At 43.5% G+C, this 24,421-nt stretch overlaps 2 protein-coding genes and 1 pseudogene across 3 annotated transcripts in view; 2 read left to right on the top strand and 1 right to left on the bottom strand.

The window, feature by feature from the left end:
* Positions 1-3,075, top strand: part of LOC308082923 (odorant receptor 131-2-like) — a gene marked incomplete at both ends in the record, with an annotated part of 3,481 nt that extends 406 nt beyond the window's left edge. The window contains 4 exons of the mRNA XM_080425004.1: positions 173-311; positions 618-815; positions 1,682-1,909; positions 2,812-3,075. Of these exons, the coding sequence (XP_080281130.1) occupies positions 173-311; positions 618-815; positions 1,682-1,909; positions 2,812-3,075 (829 nt within the window). The remainder of the gene's footprint in view (positions 1-172; positions 312-617; positions 816-1,681; positions 1,910-2,811) is intronic.
* The window catches only part of LOC308081939 (odorant receptor 131-2-like), a gene marked incomplete at both ends in the record, with an annotated part of 60,077 nt that overhangs the window by 14,607 nt on the left and 21,049 nt on the right, over positions 1-24,421 (top strand). The window lies entirely within an intron of this gene.
* LOC308082738 (P2Y purinoceptor 13-like) lies at positions 6,926-13,304 on the bottom strand (annotated as a pseudogene). Its single transcript, XR_013935065.1, has 4 exons — positions 13,209-13,304; positions 11,354-11,556; positions 10,506-10,898; positions 6,926-9,777 (listed from the first exon to the last, which is right to left on the bottom strand). The product of XR_013935065.1 is annotated as a P2Y purinoceptor 13-like (transcript).

Here is a 24,421-nt window from a genome sequence, read left to right as displayed (position 1 = left end):
AGTAGATCGGTGTGTGGTAATGGACTTGATATTCTTTCTCTCTCTCTCTCTCTCTCTCTCTCTCTCTCTCTTACACACACACACACACACACACACACACACACACACACACACACAGACAGACAGACAGACTGTACTAACAACGCTCCTCTCTCCTCTATGTTGCCTGTAGTTTGTTCTATGAGGATCCTCGCTACATCATGTTCATCTGCATGGTTGTGAACGATGCCCTGCAGCTCACCCTGGTCACTGCTCTCTACGTAGTCAGTTACATCTTCGCAAAGATACACGCCTCAGTCTGCTGCTTATTGGTAAAAAAAAAATCCATTTGAACCCTAGCATCCCTATTCTGGGAGGAACATTTGCCAAAAATAGCAGATCTACAAGCTTGGAACGCGACATGTTGTGATCCTCTAATAGGCCTACTGCCTATAGCCAACTTGGGCAACTTGCATTCAGTGTTGATGATGGTCTGAGGACCGAAACATCCTCTCTCTGCGTCACCATGTCACTTTTTGCACGTTTGTAATGAAAAGATTCTATATTTTGTTCATCCAAAGCGCCTCAATGTTCGTCTGTCAGTTTGTGAGCCTTTTCTGTTGCTTATGTTCATCCAGATAATGACGGCCGTCCTCACCACTCGCTCCACCCCGCTCATTCTGGCCGGCATGGCGGTAGAGCGCTACATGTCCATCTGCTTCCCCCTGCACTACAGCCACATGTGCACCGTGCCGCGCACCTTCCTCTTGATCGGTGTCATCCTCCTCCTCGCCGCCACACCCCCCGCCACCGACCTCCTCATAACCGTCGTCCAGGTAGGGATGGGTAGCCTGGCATTAGCCAGACTGATAACGTGGATTCACTCACCCGTTCCTCCACAGTGGAGGAACGGGTGAGTGAATCCACGTTATCAGTCTGGCAGTCTGACATATTTCACAACTTTCCGCATATTTCGCAACTTCCCGCAATTTCACTGTATTAAAAAAAAAAGCATATTTCATTGCAAAATCAAGGATTTTAGCCCGCATAATCAAGAGTTTTAGCCCGCATAATCAATGATTTTTGTCCGTGTTTTTCTGGAGGGTCTTATATGCTTAAAATTCTTAACATTCCACTTTTGTTAACACTCAAAATACCACTTTTGTTAACCACTTGCACCCCAGCATCCATATTCTGGGGCAAACAATAGCCAAAAAATAGCAGATCTACCTGGCGCGTTGTCTGCATGTAGATCAGCTATTTTTTGGCCAAGAGATTTGGTGTAGACGGGAAAGAAGGGGTCGAAGTACAGAGCCAATTCACTGCCTGAATTATTTCTGGCCGCGTTTGCCCACTGCCAGAGATTTTTCATTGAAAAAAATAAGTACTCAGGAGCCGAGATACAAAAATTGTAAGTTTTAAGTTAACAAGGAAGTGGATGGGAGTCTAGATCTTCGAAAAATCATATCTCCTTGGTCTTTGGGTCAAAAAAAAAAAAAAAAATTCTTTTAGTTTTAGTCGTTCTAGGCAGACAGGGCTTAAGGGACAAAAGTCGTTTTAGTCGTTCTAGGCAGTGAATGAGTTAAGGACAATTTTACGATCAATTAAAATCTCTGCGATATGATTACTTTGAGCGTTGTTGTTCTTTATGCCATAGCGATAAACGATAATAACGATTATCGTCCCATCTCTATGCGTCAAGGAGCCGCCCCAATTCTTCCACAGCTCGATGTTCTGCGACCAATCGCTGCTGTTCCGCCACCGCTCCATCTACTACAAGAACTGCGTGTTTGACGGAGCCTACCTGTCCTTCGTGGCTCTGGCCTTGCTCTACACCTACTGCAAGATCATGCTGACGGCCAGGGCCGCCTCCACCGGCCTGGCCTCGGTGAACAGGGCTCGCAACACCGTGCTTCTGCACGGCATCCAGGTGAAGGGTGTTTGTTTCTTAAAATTGATGATTGCAAATGGAGTTCATGAGGGTGTGAATGAATCAAGTTTTAGCTGTTAGTTTGAGCTTTTTAGTGGCTTCCGAAGAGGTAATTTGTCTAGAGAACAGGGATTCTCAAACATTTTCATGTGAAGGACCTCTAAATGAATATGTATTGGACCCATGGACCCCACATTTTATTTTCAAAATAGCTGATGTATAAAATAGGGGTTAGACTGATTTAGCTGGGGACCTCCTGGAACCCCCACCAAGGACCCCTGGGGGCCCCTGGACCCCACTTTGAAAACCACTATTGGTCTGGGCCTTCAAGTCTCAGATAGACGAGCCAAGGAAACACATAGAGTGCTGTAACCACCGCCCCTGGCCTGTGTGGAGCCACGTGGAACTCCATATTTGGCAAGACTGACTTCATCAATATGATGTCAGAGATTCATATGGAAGCCACCCAGGTTATTAAAACCATCTGGCTTTTAACAGCATGGTGGCGCCTGAAGGGTGAGCCGTCTTTGCAAGTGTACATCCGTTTGTGTATGTCCGTCTGTTATTAGGCCATAAACAAGGACAGGACACGTTTATAATAATATTTATATAGGTGTGAATATTTTGCACATTTTGTGTGTGTCAGATCCACTGTCCTTCCGTCTTTTGAGCAAAACGTATTCCTACTATGGTGATTGGTGACAGAGTTCACACTAAAGGTGTAGAGAATGCCTTTTATTTCCATATATATGCAGATCTGTGTATCTGTCAGGCTAATCTAGTATACATATTAATTTGGGGGTCCTTGACATGAAAACGTTTGAGAACCAGAGTGCTAAAGCATCATGTCCAAGCTCTGTGCCTGCTCTGTCATTAACCATTAAAACTCTGGTGCCTCTCAGCTGCTGCTGTGCATGCTGGCCTTCGTGGTCCCCTCCCTGCAGGCTGCCCTCATCTCTCTGTTCCCCCGCCTGGGTCTGGAGATTCGCTACATCTTCTTCCTGCTGGTCTACATCATCCCTCGCTTCCTCAGCCCCATGATCTACGGCTTCCGCGACCAGAAGTTCAGGAAGTACTGGGCTCGCCACTTGGCCTGTTGGGCGTCCTCTGGAGCCAGCAGGATCAAACCCACTGCAGGGATAAAGGTCAACCGCAATGTTAAATGACTCTTGAAGGAGCATTTCACCCATTTCGTATCTTCATAAAATTGGTCCTCACTAATGCTCATTATAGGATGACACCATTTCTGTCTACTCACCCTGTGTGTCTCAGTGGTGGGCTGTGGGCCGTTCAGAAACCTGCCTACCAGTGACATCATCGATGGGGATACCAAGCCATATATTGTGCTTCAATGATACTACATTTAGTTAGATTTAGATTATATTATATATGATATTAAATGCAATGAATAAACAACACCTTTGACTTCAAATGAGAATGAGGGGTTCCAGGGGTCCCAGAAAAGAATGTTAGTACAGCATCAAAATCGTATAAGGCTTGTATATTGTAAGCCAATATACAGTACAAGCCCTTGTATCGGCTATTTTCTTTTGTAAATTTGGAATATTTTTTGAACATTTTAACAACACAAATCTTGTATGGGGGTCCCTGTAACAAATTATTTTCTGATGGGGGTCCGCTGCCAAATTCATATTAATTTGGGGGTCCTTGACATGAAAAAGTGTTCACTGTTCTAAGGTACACGTGCTCATACAGTAATTATAAAATCCATAATGGCCTTAAAGTTAGACTTCTCCTTTTGACTACAGTCAGGTACCACGTATGCTGCCAATGACTTCAGATATTGAAATAGTTTTGTGAAATTATTTTTGTATTAAATTGTTCAATTCAATTAAAGATCCTTGTACCATGGCTTGGTTTAAAATCATCTCTGTTCAATAAATGTACATCAAGTATTTTCACAGCCAGCACCCACGTTGTGTAAGTAGAAAATGTCCATGTGCCCATAGGGGGCGCCACACATGCTACAAATATCATTGGTGGTTGCTGAAACTTGGTTTAATTTTTCTCCAAATTAGGCTTATAATAAATGGTCTTGTGCTTCATGTGACATTGACACTCCATACCATTTGCCTGTAATATCCATACACAACTATTTTGGGCAGGGCTTATTTCTAAACAAAAAACAAACACCTTATCATGAATGCAACATCCAACTTCCACAAAATACCTCCAAAACTGCTTTTCATTTGTCCATAGGGACACACAAACAAACAGTTGCACCGGCTGTCGCACAAACTCTCTTTCCCCCCTCAGATTCCTTGTGTCCTGATGGCTGCAAGCCACAACTGACACAGCCTGCAACGGTGCAACCTGAGCTGGCGAAGATCTGTGCTCAGAGAGGAGTGCACTTTTCTTGTTTTTTTTTTCTACATTAGGCTGAGCACAGAGGAGCTGGTCATTTCCCTTTCCTGGACAACCATACTGTTGTCCCTATACTGGACATATCATAATGTATTCATTTTGTAATAATATGAATAATAAAGGCAAGATAAATTATGGAGAAAATAAATATATGATTTAATACTGATGACACACACAGGATTTCAGTTCTGTTCACTGTCAGCTGAAAAAGTCTTGTCAAATGATTAGTGGTTTGTCAAAGTGTCTTTCCAAGTTCCCCTTCTTTGCCACCACTGTTGCATTGCTGATGAGCCAAATTCATACTTACCGATTAGGCTACCAGCACTGGATCTGGTTTCATTTATGGTAGCTGAGATCAGTTCCTTGTTTCTTTTGTTCTTTTTTCAGCTGGAGAACTTCCTCTTCGCCTTTGTGGTGCAGTTGTTGCTGATGAGACAAATGTATTTTCCATTTGACAGGACGAAAACAAAATGTTCTTCCTATGCTGCAAGGACATTGTACTGTATGGGTTTTGTCTATTGGCCTCTCTTCCTGAACTCAATCTCAATATCAGCTCATTAATTGTGTAGCTGACAAATAGACTACGCATCGTAGGCTACTAAACATGTAACTGATGTAACACACCTGGACGACTCTTAAAGGTGACTCTCCACCCTTAGCCATTGCCAGGGCAATTCCTATGCTAATTTGCACTGGTCACTCCACTGATCATCACATGCCTCCATCTTAATGTTTTGCAACTCAGTCCTGATGAGTTCCATAATACAAACAAACATGTTCGGTGAATCATGAGCAAGTGCAATGCATATACTTTTAAATTTAAGAGCAAGTGCAATATTACGTGTTATTATGTTAAGAGAGCAAAATAGAGAAGTGCAATATAATGTGATGTTTGATTAGATGTTTAACATTTACCATGTGTCTTCCAGTGTAATTGGGCTGGACCATTGTCAGGATGGCAGAGGGGGTTTGTGATATGTATTTATTTGGAATTGCTGAGGATATTGTTTTATGTTGTAGTAGTGTGAAGAACAAACCATTACTTACCTGTAGTCCATGGATATTTCTAATATAATTATATGAGGGTTAAAGGTATATGTAGCCTATTTATTTATTTGTATGTATGTATGTATGTTTCTTTAATATACCCCTTGACATGGTGGCGTCCAAACTAATTACCTCCAGCTGAGTATAAAATGCTGCCAGTGAACATCAGACTTGGTGGTAGAACATGATGAGAGAGCTGGACACCACCATGTCCAACTGTTTGTCATCTTTTGTCATTGTTGTATTTTGTTGTAGTGAATAAATACACCTTTTGGTGTGCTAATTCCAGCCGTGAATTGGGCCATTCTCACAAATACCTTGTGTCAATTATGTTTGTAGAGATGTGGATATCCATGGCACCTATATCTGTTCAAATAGACACATGAACTTATACTTTGTCGCTGTCGTGTGGAAACCTTGCATCTACAAAACTGTTCCTTTTTTATTATCAAAATAACAAATATACAAAATTATATAGCCGATCTATAAGCTCACACGCAATAAAAATGGGGAATGGCTTCAAAGTGTGTAATTGTCCTTTCTTCTCTAATAGAAAACGATAGGATTTTACATTCAGATCCCCTGTTTTGAGGCAAAATAATTTGGGCATATTTATCCAAATGACTAAAATGGACAGTCTATCTAAAATGTCTGTAAAATCATGTCCACACACAGCCACACACAGCCCTCTGCCACAGTCTCAAAGGGCTTTACAGAACCTCATAAAAAACAAATGAAACATTAAAAAACAAGACAGGCTCCAATAACGGCGTGACTCATTGCCGTGGGAACATACTTCAAGCAGGGGGTGCTGAGCTGGTGGTGGTGGCAGAGGGTTATGGCCCTTAAATAAATAAATATGCTTTGATGAAGTTCCAATTTTAGTCTACGAAAGGAATGGTATTCATGCAAGAAAACAAACTACACACAACAGCAGCTGGGCACTGGCTCATAGTAGAAGGGCCATTTAAAGAACACTGATGATAAAACAGTGATCACCACAGTTATTACTTACTTGCATACAATATGCAATATACCCATTGCCGCAGTTGTACTAAGCCAGTCTATGATGTCATGAATTTGACGTCATATTGATGACATCAGGAATCTCCGTATATTGGCATAAAAGGGACACGGACAGACAGACAGACAGAAGGACATTTTGGATTTTCTGTTCTGGACAACTGCAGATTCAACCAACTTTCCTTTTCCTCGGGTCTTCGACGATATACAGTACACACCAAGTTTAAAGTCAATAATCACTCACACAGGCACTCACATACACAGGCACACACACACACATTCTAAAAAAGAAATGCTGAGAGTAAACTTCCCCCTTGCAGTTTCATTAGAAGCCACATACTGTACAGCTTTTCAGATGGGGGTCCGCGGCCACATATATATCCTTTTGGGGTCCTTGACATGAAAGAATTTGAGAACCACTGCCGTAATTCACACTGCAATGTCAGACTTTTCAGTGCTTACAGTAAAAGTTGAAGAGCATACTTCACCAGATGTAAATCATTTTAAAATTAATTTAAACTTTATTTCATCCTCATTGACTCAAACAACAAAAATGACACCTGTCCCAACAGTATGGAGACTATTAGATTGTACAGTAATGTTTTGTTTGCACAAAAGCTCTGGCCATACAGTACGCAGTGTCTGTCCGTCGGAGGCCAACGCTTCCTGTACAGTCTGTTATCATTTGGCCCATAGTCACATTTTAACTTGAGTGGAGAAATTATGTCTGTGTCAAGTTGTTTCCCTTTCTGCTGAAGTGTTACGGAGGGGAAGTTGAGTTTGTGAGAGATTAGGGAGAAGGAAGAGCAGAGCGATAGTAAGCAGGGTTGAGGAAATGTGTTGGACAGCTGCTCACACAGTAATGTACTACTGTATCAAAAATCTTTTCTTTTTTTTAATTATGTTGTATACGTAATTACTATGTCCCGTCACACTAGCGATGGAGCTCAAGTACTGTACTTACTCTAAGTACAATTTAAGGTACTTTAACTTGAGTATGTTTTAATACTATAATAATGTATTAATAATTCTATTCCACTTTTAATCTCAGAGGTAAATATTGTACTTTTTACTCCTCTACAATTATTCGACAGCTTTAGTTACTACTTACTTTGCAGATTGATATTATTACTACAAAAAATACATTAACTGATAAATTATGATATATTAAGTAACCCAGCAGCACATAAAGTACAGTATCAAATCAACCATACAGTTACCAGCTGCAACATTAAAGTGAGGAACACATTAATGCATTACTAATTATAATCCAGTAATATGATTGTGAAAATGGGCCATTCTGCATGATGGGTAATTTGTGTATTTGTGGTATTGCCTCTTTTACTTAATAAGTAAAAAAAAACTGGGTACTTCTTCCACCACTGCATGGCATCGTCATGTAGAGAAACACTATTTAAGCAGAGGACAGCTTTCTGGCACAACTTCACCTACTGTATACTTCTAAGGTGCATGGAGGGGGGGGGGGTCTAAAAGAGACTCAGCAACACTACTTGTGCGTTGTGCAATCCTCAGTGTTAAAGAACCACTTCACCCATTTTCAAACTATCTTTATATCTCATTATAAACTGACACCATTTCCGTCTACTCACTCTGTGTCTCAGAGGAGGGCTGTCGACACAGTCCAGAAACTTGCCTAGTGACATCATCAATTGGGATTCAAAGCAAATAGAAACTACAGATGTTCTCTTCCTGCGAAGTTAGCGTGCTGAAACAGAAGCTATTGTTTTTGCATTAATACAATTTTTCTTTTATAAAGTTTGAAATATTGTTTGAATTTGCCCAACCTGCCTACCGACGAAGTCACTGGTAGGCGGGTTTCTGAACTGTCCCACAGCCCTCCTCTGAGACACAGACCTAATAGACAAAGATAGTGTCATCTTTTAATAAGCATTAGTGTGGAGAAATACTACATGAAGATACATTGAAAATGGTGGTCCTTTAATTTAACTCTGAGAATGTACAATGTTTGCAATTCCACAATTGTAGAATTAGCAGAAACATCAACAGTGAGAATTTTACTGTGTAGTGTAAAGAACTTTATTTTTAGACCAGCATGCTTGGCTTGTGGCCTACATCAGGGTAATCGTGAAACACATTACAAACAACATGTAAATAGGGTAGGAATGAAGCATTAACATCTTCTAAAACGTATATGAAACTGAATATGACAGGCATCCAATTATAATATAATTGGACATTTTTGGGCACAATTGGGCATCCAATTATAATATAATTGGATGCCAATTTGCCACCGTTGTACAGTACAGAGGTGGGTTTGACATACGGTCATGCGGCTGAAGTACCACCCCTAACACTGACAAGAGTTCATGGCCCAAATATGGTGTCACCCATGTCCCTTATACCAATGCCTCTCTGCAAGTCTGGGAAAAAGATGGGCCTGAAACCACAACCCAGCTTTGTATAATGCCTCATTGGCTGACATGTATGTTTGTAATGTGTTTAATCAAGACCCTGATGAAGACCACAAGTCGAAATGTGTTGGTCTAACAATAAAGATCTGTTATATCGTCGCTGTAGGGCAGAAACCTCCATCTCCGTATTCTAATGTTTTGTGTTTTTTCGTAAATTAATGCCCTACTTGATCATGCTACAACATCACACAAAAGCATTAAAAGTAGCAGATCCACAAGCTCGAAACGTGGTGAGCTTGTGGACGTTTGCTACTTTTGAATCCTGAAAAGTAACTGTTTTGGACATATGAGGTTTCCACCCGACAGAGACGATATACTACAAATGTTGCTGGAGTTTTGACCTCTCCCGAAGAAACACAAAAATGTCACTTTTCAGATACAGATACAGACACAGACAGTAACTTATCTTCCCCCAGTACAAGACAGCTTGCAGCTATGAACTGAGTCCAATTTCTTGGGTTTCTTATATCGACTGGGTTAAGAAGGTGTGTCACTGTATGGCATCCTGTTACCGTGGACTATCTGTGACATTTCTAGCTGCGTGGCCGTGGAAGTTGCGGTGGGAGACTCCATGGGGCCTTGTGGGAGGGGCTTGCGGCTGAACGTGGCCGTCAGTCGTCTCCGGAACACCTTGCAGAGGAACACGTAGATGAGCGGGTCCAGACACACGTTGGTGGCCGACAGCCACAGGGTGGTCTCCTTTGCGATGTAGAGGGCGTTCTCCGCTCGGCAGTGGTTGTCGCTGTTGTTGCGGGTTTGGGTCAGCGTGTAGGGAACGCGGGCAAAGTGGAAGGGGGCGAAGCAGATGAAAAACACCGCCACCACCACGAAGACCTTTGCTTTGGTCCTGCGACTGGCCGCTTTGGAGCTGCTCCTGGAGGCTTTGTATGACTCGTACACCTTCCTGCTGATGAAGGTGTAGCAGACCGCCATGAGAGCCAGCGTGCCCCAGAACACCACCTGGACACAATGCATCAATAGAAAGCAGTAACAAAAGCATTCACGTCACTGAGATGCCAAGTTTGTTTGGAACCTTGTTCTACTTCCACACTCACTGACTCACTGCATTCACCTCTGGTTAGTTGAGAGGAATACAACATCACTCGCTCGGTACAACAACCTAGTCGGACCCGGTCAAATCCGGCGACCTCGGAACGGTCAGACCCGGTCGGACCCACCAGGTATTTCTGGCCACCAGAACCGACACAGCAACGTTTGATGTCTCGGGAGTACCGAGACTAGGGGGGGATTCTGTTCCTGTCGTAACTCGATAGGAACAGAAAGGGTCCAACTAGGTTCCTGTATACCGAGCATTCCGGTTACCGTTGAGAGCAGTGGTGCACAAACTGTGGGGCGGGAACCAAACATGGGTCACGGGAGATATGTGATGGAAAATTGAATTGTGTACTGCAACAATAGAATTTAACTTACATTTCTATTTAGAATAGAATAACCCTGCAATTATATGACAAAAAAAAATCGGCAATTAGTTTTTTAATAGATTTTCAATTATTATTATTTCTATTATTATAGACATTGAACCAATGAAAACTACTAACAAGAGGCTTGTGACTAAATAATAACTACATTGGATCCATTGAAACACAGGTTATTTTTTCCATTTCCTGAAAAGTAACAGTTTTGGACGTGCACGTTTCCCACCTCAAAACGAAACAAAATGACGTTACCTGACAGAAGTAGTTGAATCCTTCATGCCAGAGCAGACCGAGCTCGCTCTTCAGGGCGGTGCACTTCAGCTTGCCTCCGGAGGAGAGCTGCGGCGACTGGTTGCTCAGGATGGCGTTGGGCAGCGCCAGCAGTAACATCACCACCCAGACGGTGGCGCTCAGCAGCTGACCGACCCTGACGTGCTGCAGGGAACACTTCCCGAACGGGCGGACTATCTTCAGGTAGCGGTCCAGGCTGATGAGGCCCAGCAGCAGAATGCTGATGTACATGGAGAGGTAGAAGAGAACGGCAGAGTAGCGGCAGTAGAAGGCCCGCAGGCGCCAGGAGCCCACGCCCGCGTCACTCAGCACTCTCACAGGGATGGTCAGAGTCATCAGCATGTCGGCCACCACCTAGAGGTGAAAGAGCATTATCCATCGTTGAAACCTCTTATCTCCATATTTTAACCTTTTGTGTCTTTTTCGTAAATGAAGCCCCTACTTGATCATACTACAGCATCACACAAAAGTATCGAAAGTAGCAGATCTACAAGCTCGAAACGCGGCGCGAAGCAACGCGTTTGGAGCTTGTCGATCTGCTGTTTTTGCATTTTTTTCATTTGAATCCTGTTTTGCGACATTTGAGGTTTCCACCCGGCAGAGACGATATTATTTAACAATTTCATCCTGGTGTCCCTATTTATTTATTTCTATTGTGAAAATAGCAGATTTGCAAGCTCACACGTTACATTGTGAGCTCGTAGATAGGCTATCTTCACTATTAATCGTACAATGAAGTATACAAGGCATGTAAGCATATTTCTGCACTGACAAACATATTCCCAGCGCAAATGCCTTCTTGCACTCACCACATTTTTCAGATAGACCACAAAGGTGGAGGTACTGGGGATGCTGAAGAAGATCCAGGCTGCCAGGCTGTTCAGGGCCAGGGCCACTACAAAGAGGACGCTGTACAGACAGGGGAACACCACCGCTGTCACACTGGTGTCTCGAATGCACTTCACAGAGTTATTGGATATGGTGCCGTTCATCTTCTCAACCTTGGTGGACCCTGAGAGAAGAAGGAAGTTCAGAGAGATAGTTGGGTATTTGTTTTGCATTTTCACCAAATCTCTGAACGTGCAGTTCCTCTCGTACTGAGCGGGATTACTATTGCAACAACACATCACTTTTAGGGTAAAGCTATGTCTCATGACGGTCTAAACCCAGCTCACGTTCCCTATTAGTGGGTGAACAATCCAACGCTTGGTGAATTCTGCTTCACAATGATAGGAATAGCCGACATCGAAGGATCAAAACTATGAACGCTTGGCCGCGACAAACCAGTTATCCCTGTTGTTTTGCATTTTGTTTTGCATTGCAACGCTGACACCTTGGGATGGCCTACATTAAAATAAATAGGCTACCAGTTTATGTAGCATTGAAATGGGCTTAACATGTTTACATACAGTAATAAGATTTACAAAACTGTAAAACAAAAAAAACATTCTAGACAAGGTGGTTCTCAACCTTTTTTGGGGCAGCCTGTCCCTATCTACTAGGTCCCTTACCACCCTCCACACCCAATTCAAATGTAGGGTAAGTTCCCGTGCGGAAAATGTGTTTGTGTTGCTTATATATCATTTTGTAAACATCTCACTGAATACCAAATAGCAGCTATTAAATTAAACTAATTTAGATGTCATTATTAGTGTATAGAGCACAAAATCAAGCAAGCAATCAACCAACCATCCAACAAACAAACAAACAAACAAACCCAAACAAAGCAATAAAATGTCTCAGCGCCCCCCTCCAAACTGCTTATTGGGCCCATTCTTGTCTCAGTGGGGTTGTACCGCCCCCGTTGACACTAGACACTAGACTATGGAACTTGGCAACACTACAGACACCAGCTGCAGCCTGAGCTGTCATTCCGATAATGGTTTCCATGGTTTTATGCATGGTCAAATAATCTCAATAGCTACCAACAAATGTAAACATGTTTCCAATTAGGGCCTCAATTAACCATCTGTCCGTTACCAGTGAATTCTGGCTCTGCCACTAACATGGCACCGTAATCTGTTTAGTGTGCCGGCTTTACATTGAAAACCTTAACAGCTGCAAATAACATGCAGTGCAGAAGCAGGTGCCATGGTGACCGAGACATAGGCCTATACTCTCAGCGTATGGTCTCTTGGGTGTTTATACTCATGCTAAGTTGTATATACAAATTGTATATAGTTGTATATACAAATTGTATATAGATGTATATACAAATTGTGTATAGTTGATGTATATACAATGAGACTGTGCACAGTATACATTGAGGTCATATCTGGAAAATCCACAATTTAGCCTTAAAACTTACCTCTTAAAAGTGTCCTTATCTTCTTTGGTTAAGGGACATGTAAAAATCCACAAGAGGAGAAGAATTCAACAGCAATATCCCAGAAATAATGAAGAAATGAAACATCCAATTCAGCTGTTTTTTTGTTCCAAAATCCAATGCCTTTACTTTGACTCTAATAACTACATCCCCTAAACCCAGCATCCAAGAACAACTGGATCTGTGTGTGTGTGTGTGTGTGTGTGTGTGTGTGTGTGTGTGTGTGTGTGTGTGTGTGTGTGTGTGTGTGTGTGTGTGTGTGTGTGTGTGTGTGTGTGTGTGTGTGTGTGTGTGTGTGTGCGTGCGTGCGTGCGTTTATACTTGTTTGATCCTCTTACAATGGGTGCTAATGTGTGGCTGTCTTGTCACAATCCCAATGAGTTTGCCAGTCTTCCCCTCAGTGAAAGACCCTTTTCCATCTGAGCTTCCTGTTCCAATTGTCCGCTGAGTGGTTTGTTCTGCACCGTGCCAGTCCGCCTCGCTTGCGTCAGTCTCAGCAGCCGCTGTTAATGGTTTGAAACGCTTAACACTAAAGTCATGGACTCATTTCTCGACCCACATCTAGAGACCCCCACACCACACTGCTCCTCCCACTGTTTCCGGTGTTCAAACCACACTGTAACATCAGCTGCAGCTACTGTAACCCCCCCCCCCCCCCCCCCCAAACTACAAGACTACAAGTCTGGTTGTGGTGGGTGAAACATATCATATGGATGTGGATTTCTCACAGAGATTTGTCATGAAAGTGTGTGGTTGACATCCACTTCTCCTTTGGCACAAAGAAAGTACATGGAATAGTTTATAAAGACTGTGTGTGCAAGTGTGAGCATGTGTGTGTGTGTGTGTGTGTGTGTGTGTGTGTGTGTGTGTGTGTGTGTGTGTGTGTGTGTGTGTGTGTGTGTGTGTGTGTGTGTGTGTGTGTGTGTGTGTGTGTGTGTGTGTGTGTGTGTGTTCGCGCGCGCATATGCGCATGTGTGCATGTGTGCGTGCATGTGTACAGTATGCCTATGAATGTGTGTGCTGAAAAATGGTACGTGATTAGAGTCAGAGCACTTCCTTAGAAGTTCCTTCCACTCAAAACTGATGGGACTTACTTGGCACTCGTCCTGTTGTGATAAAAATAGTGTGTTCTAAGAACAACAACAGATTTCCACTGTGATATTTGCTTGGCTGTGGACCAGAAATGTTGTTTGATGGAAAGTAGTAACTGACAAGTGCATGTGTAATGTTTGTCATACAGTAAGCTTGCAACCACAACCAGTCCCTCAATTAACAAATCCCAGGAAAAAAAATTGCAATGCAACATTACTCTGCCTTGTCCACTGTTCTCCACGCAAACCTTTTTATAAAATGTCAGGAACAACAATGTACAGTACATCAATCATTGCAAATACAATTTTCAAACCATCCATACTAGCTTTTTCATGATTTGTTTTAGTATTCAAAAAATGTATTGGTGCATGAATTAAATGCAAAAACTCTTCATAGGTCATGCATGGCATTGTTGATAATGGAAATGGACAGCATTGAGCACTGGTCTTTCCTTGGACACAATGCATGCTGAAAGAACAATGTACACTTTAGGAAGTCATGAAGATGGTGTGAAATAAAAGAGAGACAAAGAGAAATAAAAGAAAGACAAAGAGAAATAAAGTTGAGACACAGGAGAGCTACCACAACAGCTCATCAGAACTATATGTCACGGGTGGGCAGCATTTTGTTCCAGTGGGCCATACTGACTTCTATATAGGGATAGTGAAGGGTCAAAACTTGACCAAAAAAAAAGAATCTCCATGAATTCAAGGCCTCATGGGTGAGTTGATAGGAAAACATATTTTTTTGTCTGAACTACCCCTTTAAAGAACCCCTGCTCCAACCAGCTTTGTCCTCCTCCACCACGCCCGTCCAACACACAATCTGGTCTCATAACTAAATCATCAAAGACTACAAGTACTCAAGCATTGTATCCCTCATTGCTGATTAGTAACAACAGCAGTCAGCAAAGAATTCAGGCACTGTGAGGTAGGTCACACCTATGTTTGCAATGTATGTTGAAGATATTTTGGTTCTGATTTAGATGTCTTTCCCTGTCTAACAGTTTGCCTAATTTCTTTGTCAATCTATACCCGACTCTCCAGTGTATTTATCAATATTGTTTAAATATTGAAATATATTCTGTATCATATTTACCATTTTCAATATTTGCACTTTATCAGCCACAGCAGAAAAATAAATCAATGTTCCTCTTCCTATCATCAGCAATAGCAATCAATAGAAAGTAGGGTATACATCAATGGTTTCCAAACTTTTTACCTCGAGACCCAAAAGAGACATTTTATGTCTCCCCGGGACCCAAACCAGTGAAAATAGCCGATCTACAAGCTCACAACGCGGCACGAAGTGACGCGTTGTGAGCTTGTAGATCATTGTGAGCTTGTAGATCTACTTATTTTCACTACTTCTTAAACATTTGTTTTGGAATTTATGGACTTTCTTAGATTTTTGGCATTTATTTATCAAAGAATTTTTTTTGAAAAATGTCTGAATTTGTTTTTAATTCATGAAGATGTTAGATTTTTGGGGGTTTGGGCATAATTAAAAACAAAATGTAGGAAATGGAAAATAAATAAATTGGATATTCACTCGCGACCCACGAAAAAGGGTCCACGAGTGGAGGGTAAAAAAGTTCCATTGTAGAAGGTAAAATGTAATCCTGATACAAAAACGGATGCAGCACAGATATATCGTTGTCAGGTGGAAACCATGTCCAAAACAGTTCCTTTTTCAATATTGTCAATGCATATGAGTTGGCTTTGCAGATCTGCTATTTTCACTATTTGGTGTACAGTAGATGGAAAAAAGCGGTCTAAGTACAGAGTCAACTCACGTCCAGTTTACTAAGTTTTTAAGTGGTTAAGGTCTATTGATATGCTGTTTTTATTGGTGATAAAATGCACACGTTATCTATCTGTCTTATACACATCATCATGTGGATCAGGGGTTGGCAACCTTTTTGACATGAAGTGCCTGTTTTCATTTTCTTGATTGTCAGCGTGTCATTAAGTTTAATTATGACACATAAATGAAATATTCCAACTGATATTGATTGCCCATATATAGGCTATACATAACAAGCTTAATTAGTGTGGTTGCCCTAACAGGGCAACCAGACTATAGTAATCCTCACACTTTATTATTATTCTTCTTATTATTATTATAGATAAACAATAGTTTAGATCGTCTCTCCTCCCACAGTTTATTTTTCCCAATTTAGTGCTATATGTCAAAATGACCGGCTTCATCGGGAATCGTGTGCTTGTATTTTGCTAAGAGATTGGTTGCATAGTTTTATTGATATTGATTTATTAGTGCATTAAATTTCCCCATCCACTTCAATGAAAAAGTGAAAAAACTCAAATTCAAGTGAAAAAACTCAAATTCAAGTATACCACATGGTGGCGCTATAACAGCCCCCTTTACGTTTTGGCCTATAACTCTTGAACCGTAGGTCGTAAAATCAAAATTCTTTTTCCCTAGATTCCTTGGGTCATGACGCATCTCCCCATATAGGCCACGCCCATTTGCGTCAGGATAGATTTTCCGCCATTTTGAATTTTCTTCAAAACACACTTTTAGCTCCTCCTCCCATATATTTTGTCCAAATTTAACAAAAATCGGTACACATGATCTCTGGGCCCATGCGATAAACATATCCAAACGGCATTTTGATAGTCCTTACCGTTCGTCCGTAAATGGCTTCCAAAGTTAGTGGGAGGGGCCCGTTTTACCAAAAATGCTACAAATCACGAACGAAACGTCCGGTCAATCCCAAATTTGAATCACATGTCGAGGGTGGTTTACTCAACGAATCCCCACTTTGACCCATAGAGGGCGCCACAAATGCCCAAAACGTAACCGTTTTATGCAAAAACATGATTTTTGGGGGATCAATCCTCTCAAAATGAAAAGCAAGTGATCTCAGGAGTGACGTGACAATGTAATTGCCGCAGCCTCCGACGGTATTCCTCCCAGCGTATTACTCGGGTCCCGGCGGCACCGACCCGCGAATCGCGTCGGCGCAACCACACTCTGCAATTGCCCTGAATTGCGACGCGTCTAGTTGTTTTCTTATTGTCTCCGCCAGGCCGAAAGGCATGGCGAGAGAGTATGTTTTGCCCCCTGTCCGTCCGTCCGTGTGTGTGTGTGTGTGTGTGTGTGTCCGTCCGTGTGTCCGTGTGTCCGTCATTCTGTCATTTTGTGTACAGCTAATCTCCGACACCGTTGGCTTGATTGCAACGAAACTGTGCACACACACTCCCTGGATGCCAGAGCAGAACCTCTGCCCCAAATTTTTCAAATTAGCCTTTTATAGCGCCACCAGGAGGCCGCTTTTTGCAAAACACACTTCTTGACAGTACTCCTACAGATTTTATCCAAACATCACGCAAATCAGTACACAGTATCTCTATAGTCATGTGATCAACACGGATCTGTCCAATTTTCCATATTTCATCCTGATTGGCTAAGGTTGGCTTCCAAAGTTTGCAGGATTGCTCCGTTTTCAACAAAATGCCTCAAATCATGAACGCAGCTTGCGATTTCCGTGAGATTTCACACACACATTCCCACTAGGCCGAGGAAGAAATGCCACTTGAAAATGTTCAAATCAGCCTCATGGTGGCGCTATAAATGGACGATTTATGTTTTTAACTATAACTGCACCGATCTGCATGAAACTTTGCACGCACACTCCCTAGAGGCCAAGGAAAAACAACTGACCTGCATTTTTCACATTTGCCTTTCATAGCGCCACCAGGAGGCCGACTTATGTAAAACACATTCTTTGATATTAAGCCTTCAGAATTTATCCAAATTTCACGCACATCGGTACACTTGATCTCTATAGTCATGTGATCACGATGATGTGATCAAGATGGATCTTTTAAAAATGTCATATTCCATCCTGATTGGCTAACATTGACATCTAAAGTTTGCAGGAGTGGCCCGTTTTGAACAAAATGCCACAAATTATGAATGCAGCGTCCGATTGCGACACTTTGCACGCACATTCGCACTACATTGAAGAACAAATGCCACCCTTTTAACATTGCCCTATTATAGCGCCACCATGAGGCCAATTTTGCAACACTTTTCTTTTTTATATTACTCCTACAAATTCAAACATCATGCAAATCGGTACACATATAGTCAAGTGATCAAGATGGTTCCATCCAATTTTTCATATTCCATCCTGATTGGCTAATTCCGAACATTGCTGCCCCACAATAACCTACCTGACCTGGCGGAGACCTGTGCTCCGAGGAGCACTTTTTCTAGTTTAGAAATATTTTCTATCGCATCAGGATGTAATGATCATTAGACTCATTACATTACATTACATTACATTACATTACATTACAGTCATTTAGCAGACGCTTTTATCCAAAGCGACTTACAATAAGTGTATTCAACATAGGTAGGGAACGAAAACTACTAATCACCAGAAGTCTTTAGTGCATTATCTGCAAAAACAAGCAACCAAGAGTATACCTAGCGCTAAGGTAAAAGTGCAATATATCAGCTACCTATTTCCTTAAACAGATGAGACAAAATAGCTAAATGAAATGAGCATGAGCTAAAACAAATAAGTGAATCGACTAAACAAGATCCAATAAACAATCCAATAATCCAATAAACAATACAGCAATAGAAAACAAGCGTTCGTACAACTAGTTAACAACAAGTAGGTCAGGCAGAGAGGAAGGGTAGTGTTTCCTGAAGAGGTGAGTTTTCAGCCTGCGGCGAAATATGGGCAGTGACTCTGCTGTCCTAACATCAGTGGGAAGTTCATTCCACCACTGTGGGGCCAGAACAGAAAAGAGTCGTGACCGTGTGGATCGGCCAGAAGGACCCTTGAGTGACGAGGCAATCAGTCGCCCTGAGGTGGCAGACCGAAGTGGTCGGGCAGGGGTGTAGGCATCGACCATAGCCCGGAGGTAGGAAGGAGCTGTTCCTTTCACTGCCCTATAGGCTAGCACCAGGGTTTTGAACTGGATGCGAGCCGCTACGGGGAGCCAGTGTAGAGAGCGGAGAAGGATGGTTGTGTGGGAGAACTTGGGGCGGTTGAACACCAGACGAGCCGCAGCTTTCTGAACAAGCTCCAGGGGTTTGATGGCAGATGCCGGAGCACCAGCAAGGAGGGAGTTGCAGTAGTCCAGGCGGGAGATGACGAGAGCCTGGATGAGCACCTGGGCTGCCTTCTCCGTGAGGAAGGGGCGAATCCTCCTGATGTTGTAGAGCAGGAATCTGCAGGACCTCGTCACTGATGCGATGTTTGCCGAGAACGTCAGTTGATCGTCCAGGGTTACACCCAGATTCTTCGCAGTCCGAGTTGAGGTCACCACAGCATTATCAATGGTGATGGCCATGTCTCGGTGCGGACAGCCCTTCCCCGGGAGGAACATCAGCTCGGTCTTGTCCAGGTTGAGCTTCAGGTGGTTTGTCGACATCCACTCCGAGATGTCAGCCAGACAAGCAGCAATGCGTGTCTCCACCTGGGTATCAGAGGGGGGGAATGAGAGGATTAGCTGGGTGTCATCGGCATAGCAGTGGTAGGAAAAGCCATGGGAGTGGATGACAGCACCCAGAGATGTAGTGTAGAGAGAGAAAAGAAGAGGACCCAGAACCGAGCCTTGGGGAACCCCAGTTGTGAGCCTGTGTGGTTCTGACACAGACCCTCTCAGCATCACCTGGTAGGAGCGACCCGTCAGGTAGGATGCAAACAGGGAGAGTGCAGAGCCTGAGACACCCATCCCCTCGAGGGTGGAGAGGAGGATCTGATGGTTCACCGTGTCGAACGCTGCAGACAGGTCCAGGAGTATCAGAACGGAGGAGAGAGAGTTCGCTCTAGCGGCATGGAGCGACTCCGTCACTGCCAGGAGGGCAGTCTCTGTCGAGTGACCCACTTTGAACCCAGACTGGTTGGAGTCCAGGAGGTCGTTCTGGTGGAGATAGGAGGACAGTTGTTTAAAGACAGCACGTTCGAGAGTTTTAGATAGGAAGGATAGAAGGGAAACCGGTCTGTAGTTCTTGATCTCAGAGGGGTCAAGTGTCGGTTTCTTCAGGAGGGGGGTGACTCTGGCAGTCTTGAAAGTAGAGGGAAAGTAGCCAGATGTCAGAGAGGTGTTAATAAGGTGGGTTAAGAAGGGAAGAAGTTCAGGTGCAATAGACTGCAACAGAGTGGATGGGACCGGGTCCAGAGAGCATGAGGTGGGGCGACTAGAGGTAATAAGGAGAAGGACCTCGTTAGGGGAGAGGGGAGAGAAGTGGGATAGAGAGGGGATGGGGGGGGAGAGAGGAGTAGATGAGGGTAGAGAGGGGGGGGTGGCAGGCAGACAGGTGTGGGTAGTGCGCAGGGCACCAGCCGGGGGAGGAGGGAAGGAGGATCGGATATCGTTCACCTTCTTGTCAAAGAAGTTGGCGAAATCGTCGGGGAGGAGGGACGAGGAGGGAGGAGGGGGTGGTGGTTGCAGGAGAGAGGAGAAAGTTTCAAAGAGTTTTTTAGGGTTGGAAGCAGAAGCCTGAATTTTAGTGCAGAAAAAAGCAGCTTTAGCAGCTGATAGAGAGGAGGAAAAAGTAGAAATGAGAGATTGGAAGGTGAGAAGGTCCTCCAGGAGGTTGCCATTTCTCCATTTGCGCTCAGCCGCTCTCAGGCTCCGTCTCTCAGTCCGCACTGAGTCCGACAACCAGGGGGCAGGTGGAGTTTGGCGTGCAGGCCTGGTGGTGAGGGGACAGAGATGGTCGAGAGAAGAGGATAGAGTAGAGAAAAGAAGATCTGTGGCGGTATCAGGGGATAGAAGAGCAAAGGATTCAGGGGCAGGGAGAGCAGAGAGAACAGAGGAGGAAAGAACAGTGGAGGAAAGTGAGCGAAGATTGTGACGTGAGGCAATCATGTGGGTAGGGAGGGGCTGTGCGGGGGGAGAGGAGAGAGAGAGAGAGTAGGACATGAAGTAGTGATCAGAGAGTTTCTTACCCTTTTCACTGGAAAGAGGAGTGACAGACAGGTTAGCAATAGAGCAGCCTCTGGTGAAAATCAGGTCCAGTTGGTTGCCCGCCTCATGGGTAGGAGGAGATGGGCAAATAACTAGGTGAAAGGCGGCGAGAAACGAAAGTAGTGGGTCTAGCTGCTTCTCAGTCGGGAGGTTGAAGTCACCCAGAAGGATGAATCCAGAGCCATCGACAGGGAAGTGGGAGACTAGATTGTCCAGCTCCTCCAGGAAGCCACCAGCAGGGCCCGGTGGGCGATAAACAACTGCAATGGTGAGCTTGACTGGATGAGAGACAGTGACCACATGAAATTCAAATGAGGTAGGAGAGAATTGTGACAGTGAAACAGGAGAGTATTTCCATTTTCTGGAAATTAGCAGACCAGCCCCACCACCTGTCCGCACGGCTCTGGGAGTGTGAGAGAAAGAGTACACATCTGACAGAGCCGCGGGCGTAGCAGTGTTTTCTGGTCTGATCCAGGTCTCAGTCAGAGCAAGGAAGTTAAGGGAGAGCAAGGATGCGTAGGCTGAGATGAAAGCAGATTTGCCTTCCACCACAGCCGAGTGGCAATTCCAAAGCCCTCCCGTTACCACTTGCTCGACGTGAGTGGAAAGAGTAGGATATATTAGATTAGTTGTATCACGACATCTGGGTGTAACCCAGTGTTTTTGCGACCACCAGGAAGAGGAGAGGACAGGAATAGGAAGAAAACACATCGTAGATCACTAAACATATACACACTACTATAAGTACTACTACTATCACACTACTATATATCACTAAACACTGTTGCTGCTTATGAAGAGAAGAAGCACTCAATGTGGAAGGCCGTAAATTGACTAAGTCGGATTTTTGACAAAGTCGCCTGTCGCCTTTGGTCGCCTGGCCTTCGGTTGCTGGCCGCCGCTTAAAAGCTGACGCTTTCAGAGCAAGTATTTAAGGCCACTTCAACTGATTGCTAATCGCCTGCGAGGAGTGTAGGCTCCTCCCCTATTTATCGAAGACTATAGAGCTGGTTCAGGTGAAACTGCCTTTAATGGGGCTGTCAGCTGAGACCTAACAATAGGCTAATCAAAAAATAACAAACTAATTTTAAGCTAAACCAACTATACAACACTGATACTTTGGAGCAAAGTACAGCTACTTAAAGCAACCTGCTAATACAAGAAAATATACTCAAGCTGTCTAGGTGGGTCAGGCAGTTCAGAGTTCCTCCAGAAGTCAAATTACACACTGAAGAAACACTGTTCCTGGACACACTTATAAACACCTTCAGACTAAGTAGGCTCCTCCCCTATTTATCCAAGACTATAGAGCTGGTTCAGGTGAAACTGCCTTTAATGGGGCTGTCAGCTGAGACCTAACAATAGGCTAATCAAAAAATAACAAACTAATTTTAAGCTAAACCAACTATACAACACTGATACTTTGGAGCAAAGTACAGCTACTTAAAGCAACCTGCTAATACAAGAAAATATACTCAAGCTGTCTAGGTGGGTCAGGCAGTTCAGAGTTCCTCCAGAAGTCAAATTACACACTCAATGAGCAATAACCTCTCTAATAATGATCTCTCAGACCCAGTCAGAGTTCAGATATGGAATGAATGTAGAATTGTGTGCAGAATGTAATTTGTATATACAGTAGATGTGAGGGGACTTCATTTAACTGACTTTTTTTTTTTTATATTTAATTCTAAAACAAAAAACCTCTCTCTGACACATATGCCAGTGTGCCAGTGATCACCCTCCCCTGTGCCCCTTTGCCAATGTTGGCACCCTTGCCTACGGTTGCCTACCCCTGTTGATTGTTTAATTCTATTGTTTCTTCAGTTTTGTAAAGCACTTTGTGACTGTGTTTTGAAAGGTGCCGATATGAACTCATCCAGACGACAGGACAGCTTCAACGCCGCGTTCACAAAACACTTGATCTCCGTCACCATCCTTGTTATCATTAACTTCATCAATGCATCTTTTGTTTACATCTTCTGAGCCAGGAGTTCAAAAGAGACCCCAGGTGACAAAGGTGCTCTCTACAGATATGTGCTGTACATCCACCTGGTGATCAATGACATGATAATGTTAACAGTTTCGGTCATGCTGCAGATTTTGACCTACACTGTTCCCCTGACCGTGACATACTGCTGCATTCTGCTGTTCATCGTAAGCACCACCAACAAGTAATTACTTTGTGTTCATATTGTGTTCAAATAGATTACCATATGTATCTGGATCTCAAAGTAGCATAATTATGTTCACATTTATTTAAACATTTATACTCTTTCTACAGACCAGTGTCTCTCAAAACACATACGGGTATTTCGGAGCGTGGCCGAATCCGCCATTCCTTCACCGGGTGAAACAACACAGCTTTCACCATTGGAATTGCATCACGGAACGTACATATTGCTACATTTTATGGGTTTATTTCGTCATAGCGCAACATATGGTGAGGTATTGTAGCACAGGCAATTGCAACAACCACCGATCTTGTGAAAAATGAAAACGGGACCGCCAAATAGTCTAAACCTTCCAAGATTCTGCCAATAATCATATGGCTTTGAGAGACACATCCGAGTCTTTGCCGGGTCAAACAAGGGAATCACGTGACGTTGATCTTCTTCCCTTATTCGCTCATACTAGGACATGACGTATGTGTAGGCAGAAGATCTGTTTTGTTAAACGTTTCAAAGATATTAAAAAATATTCAAAACAGACCACTGATTCAATAGAATATAAAACAACAAATGAATTCCTTGATGATGACGGTGGTGCTGATATTCTCCTCTGTGTACAGGATCAGTCCTCTGAACCTGGCTGGCATGGCGGTGGAGCGCTACATCGCAGTGTGCAGACCTCTCCATCACGCACAGATCTGCACCGTGAGGCGAGCCTACGCTCTGATCGCTCTCATCTGGTGGGCCTCGTGCCTCCCAGGCCTCAGTGACATCATACTCGTGGCCGCCCAGCCGCTGGCTGTGTTCAGCAGCAGCAGGCCGATCATATGTTACGCCCGGGGAGTTTACAGCACCCAAGCACACAAGGACCTGGCCATGACTGTTCAGGTGGGGATGCATGGCTGTCACTGTGGCCCTCATTTATCAACGCGGTGCAGACCAAATAATGGGCGTACGGCGAGATCACCGCAACTTCCGGCATTTATCAATATATCCTGACGTTGGATTCATCCTACCGTAGGCTGAGATCTCACGTCTGGTAGAGACCAGTTGTTGACTTTGGCTGCGCCCGTTTATTCCATTGTAGACCTGCGGAGCAGCATTGTCTGACTGTCTGACAGGCATCTGGACACATAATCCACTCCAAAATGTGTATATCTACACTAATAAATAATCGCTGTGAAAATATATCATTTTATAAACTAATTTAAACAAACTGCTTTAACAGTCATTCGGTTAAGCTTGCAGATCTGGCTGCATTGGCTATTTGAAAATAGCAGATCTACAAGGTCACAACAGGTCGCATCGCGACGCGTTGTGAGCTTGTAGATC

Source organism: Gymnoscopelus braueri, assembly GCF_963280865.1.
Source record: "Gymnoscopelus braueri genome assembly, chromosome: 3".
Lineage (NCBI taxonomy): Eukaryota > Metazoa > Chordata > Actinopteri > Myctophiformes > Myctophidae > Gymnoscopelus > Gymnoscopelus braueri.
Note: the sequence above shows the minus strand (reverse complement) of the source record. Positions and strands in the feature narration are given on the sequence as shown.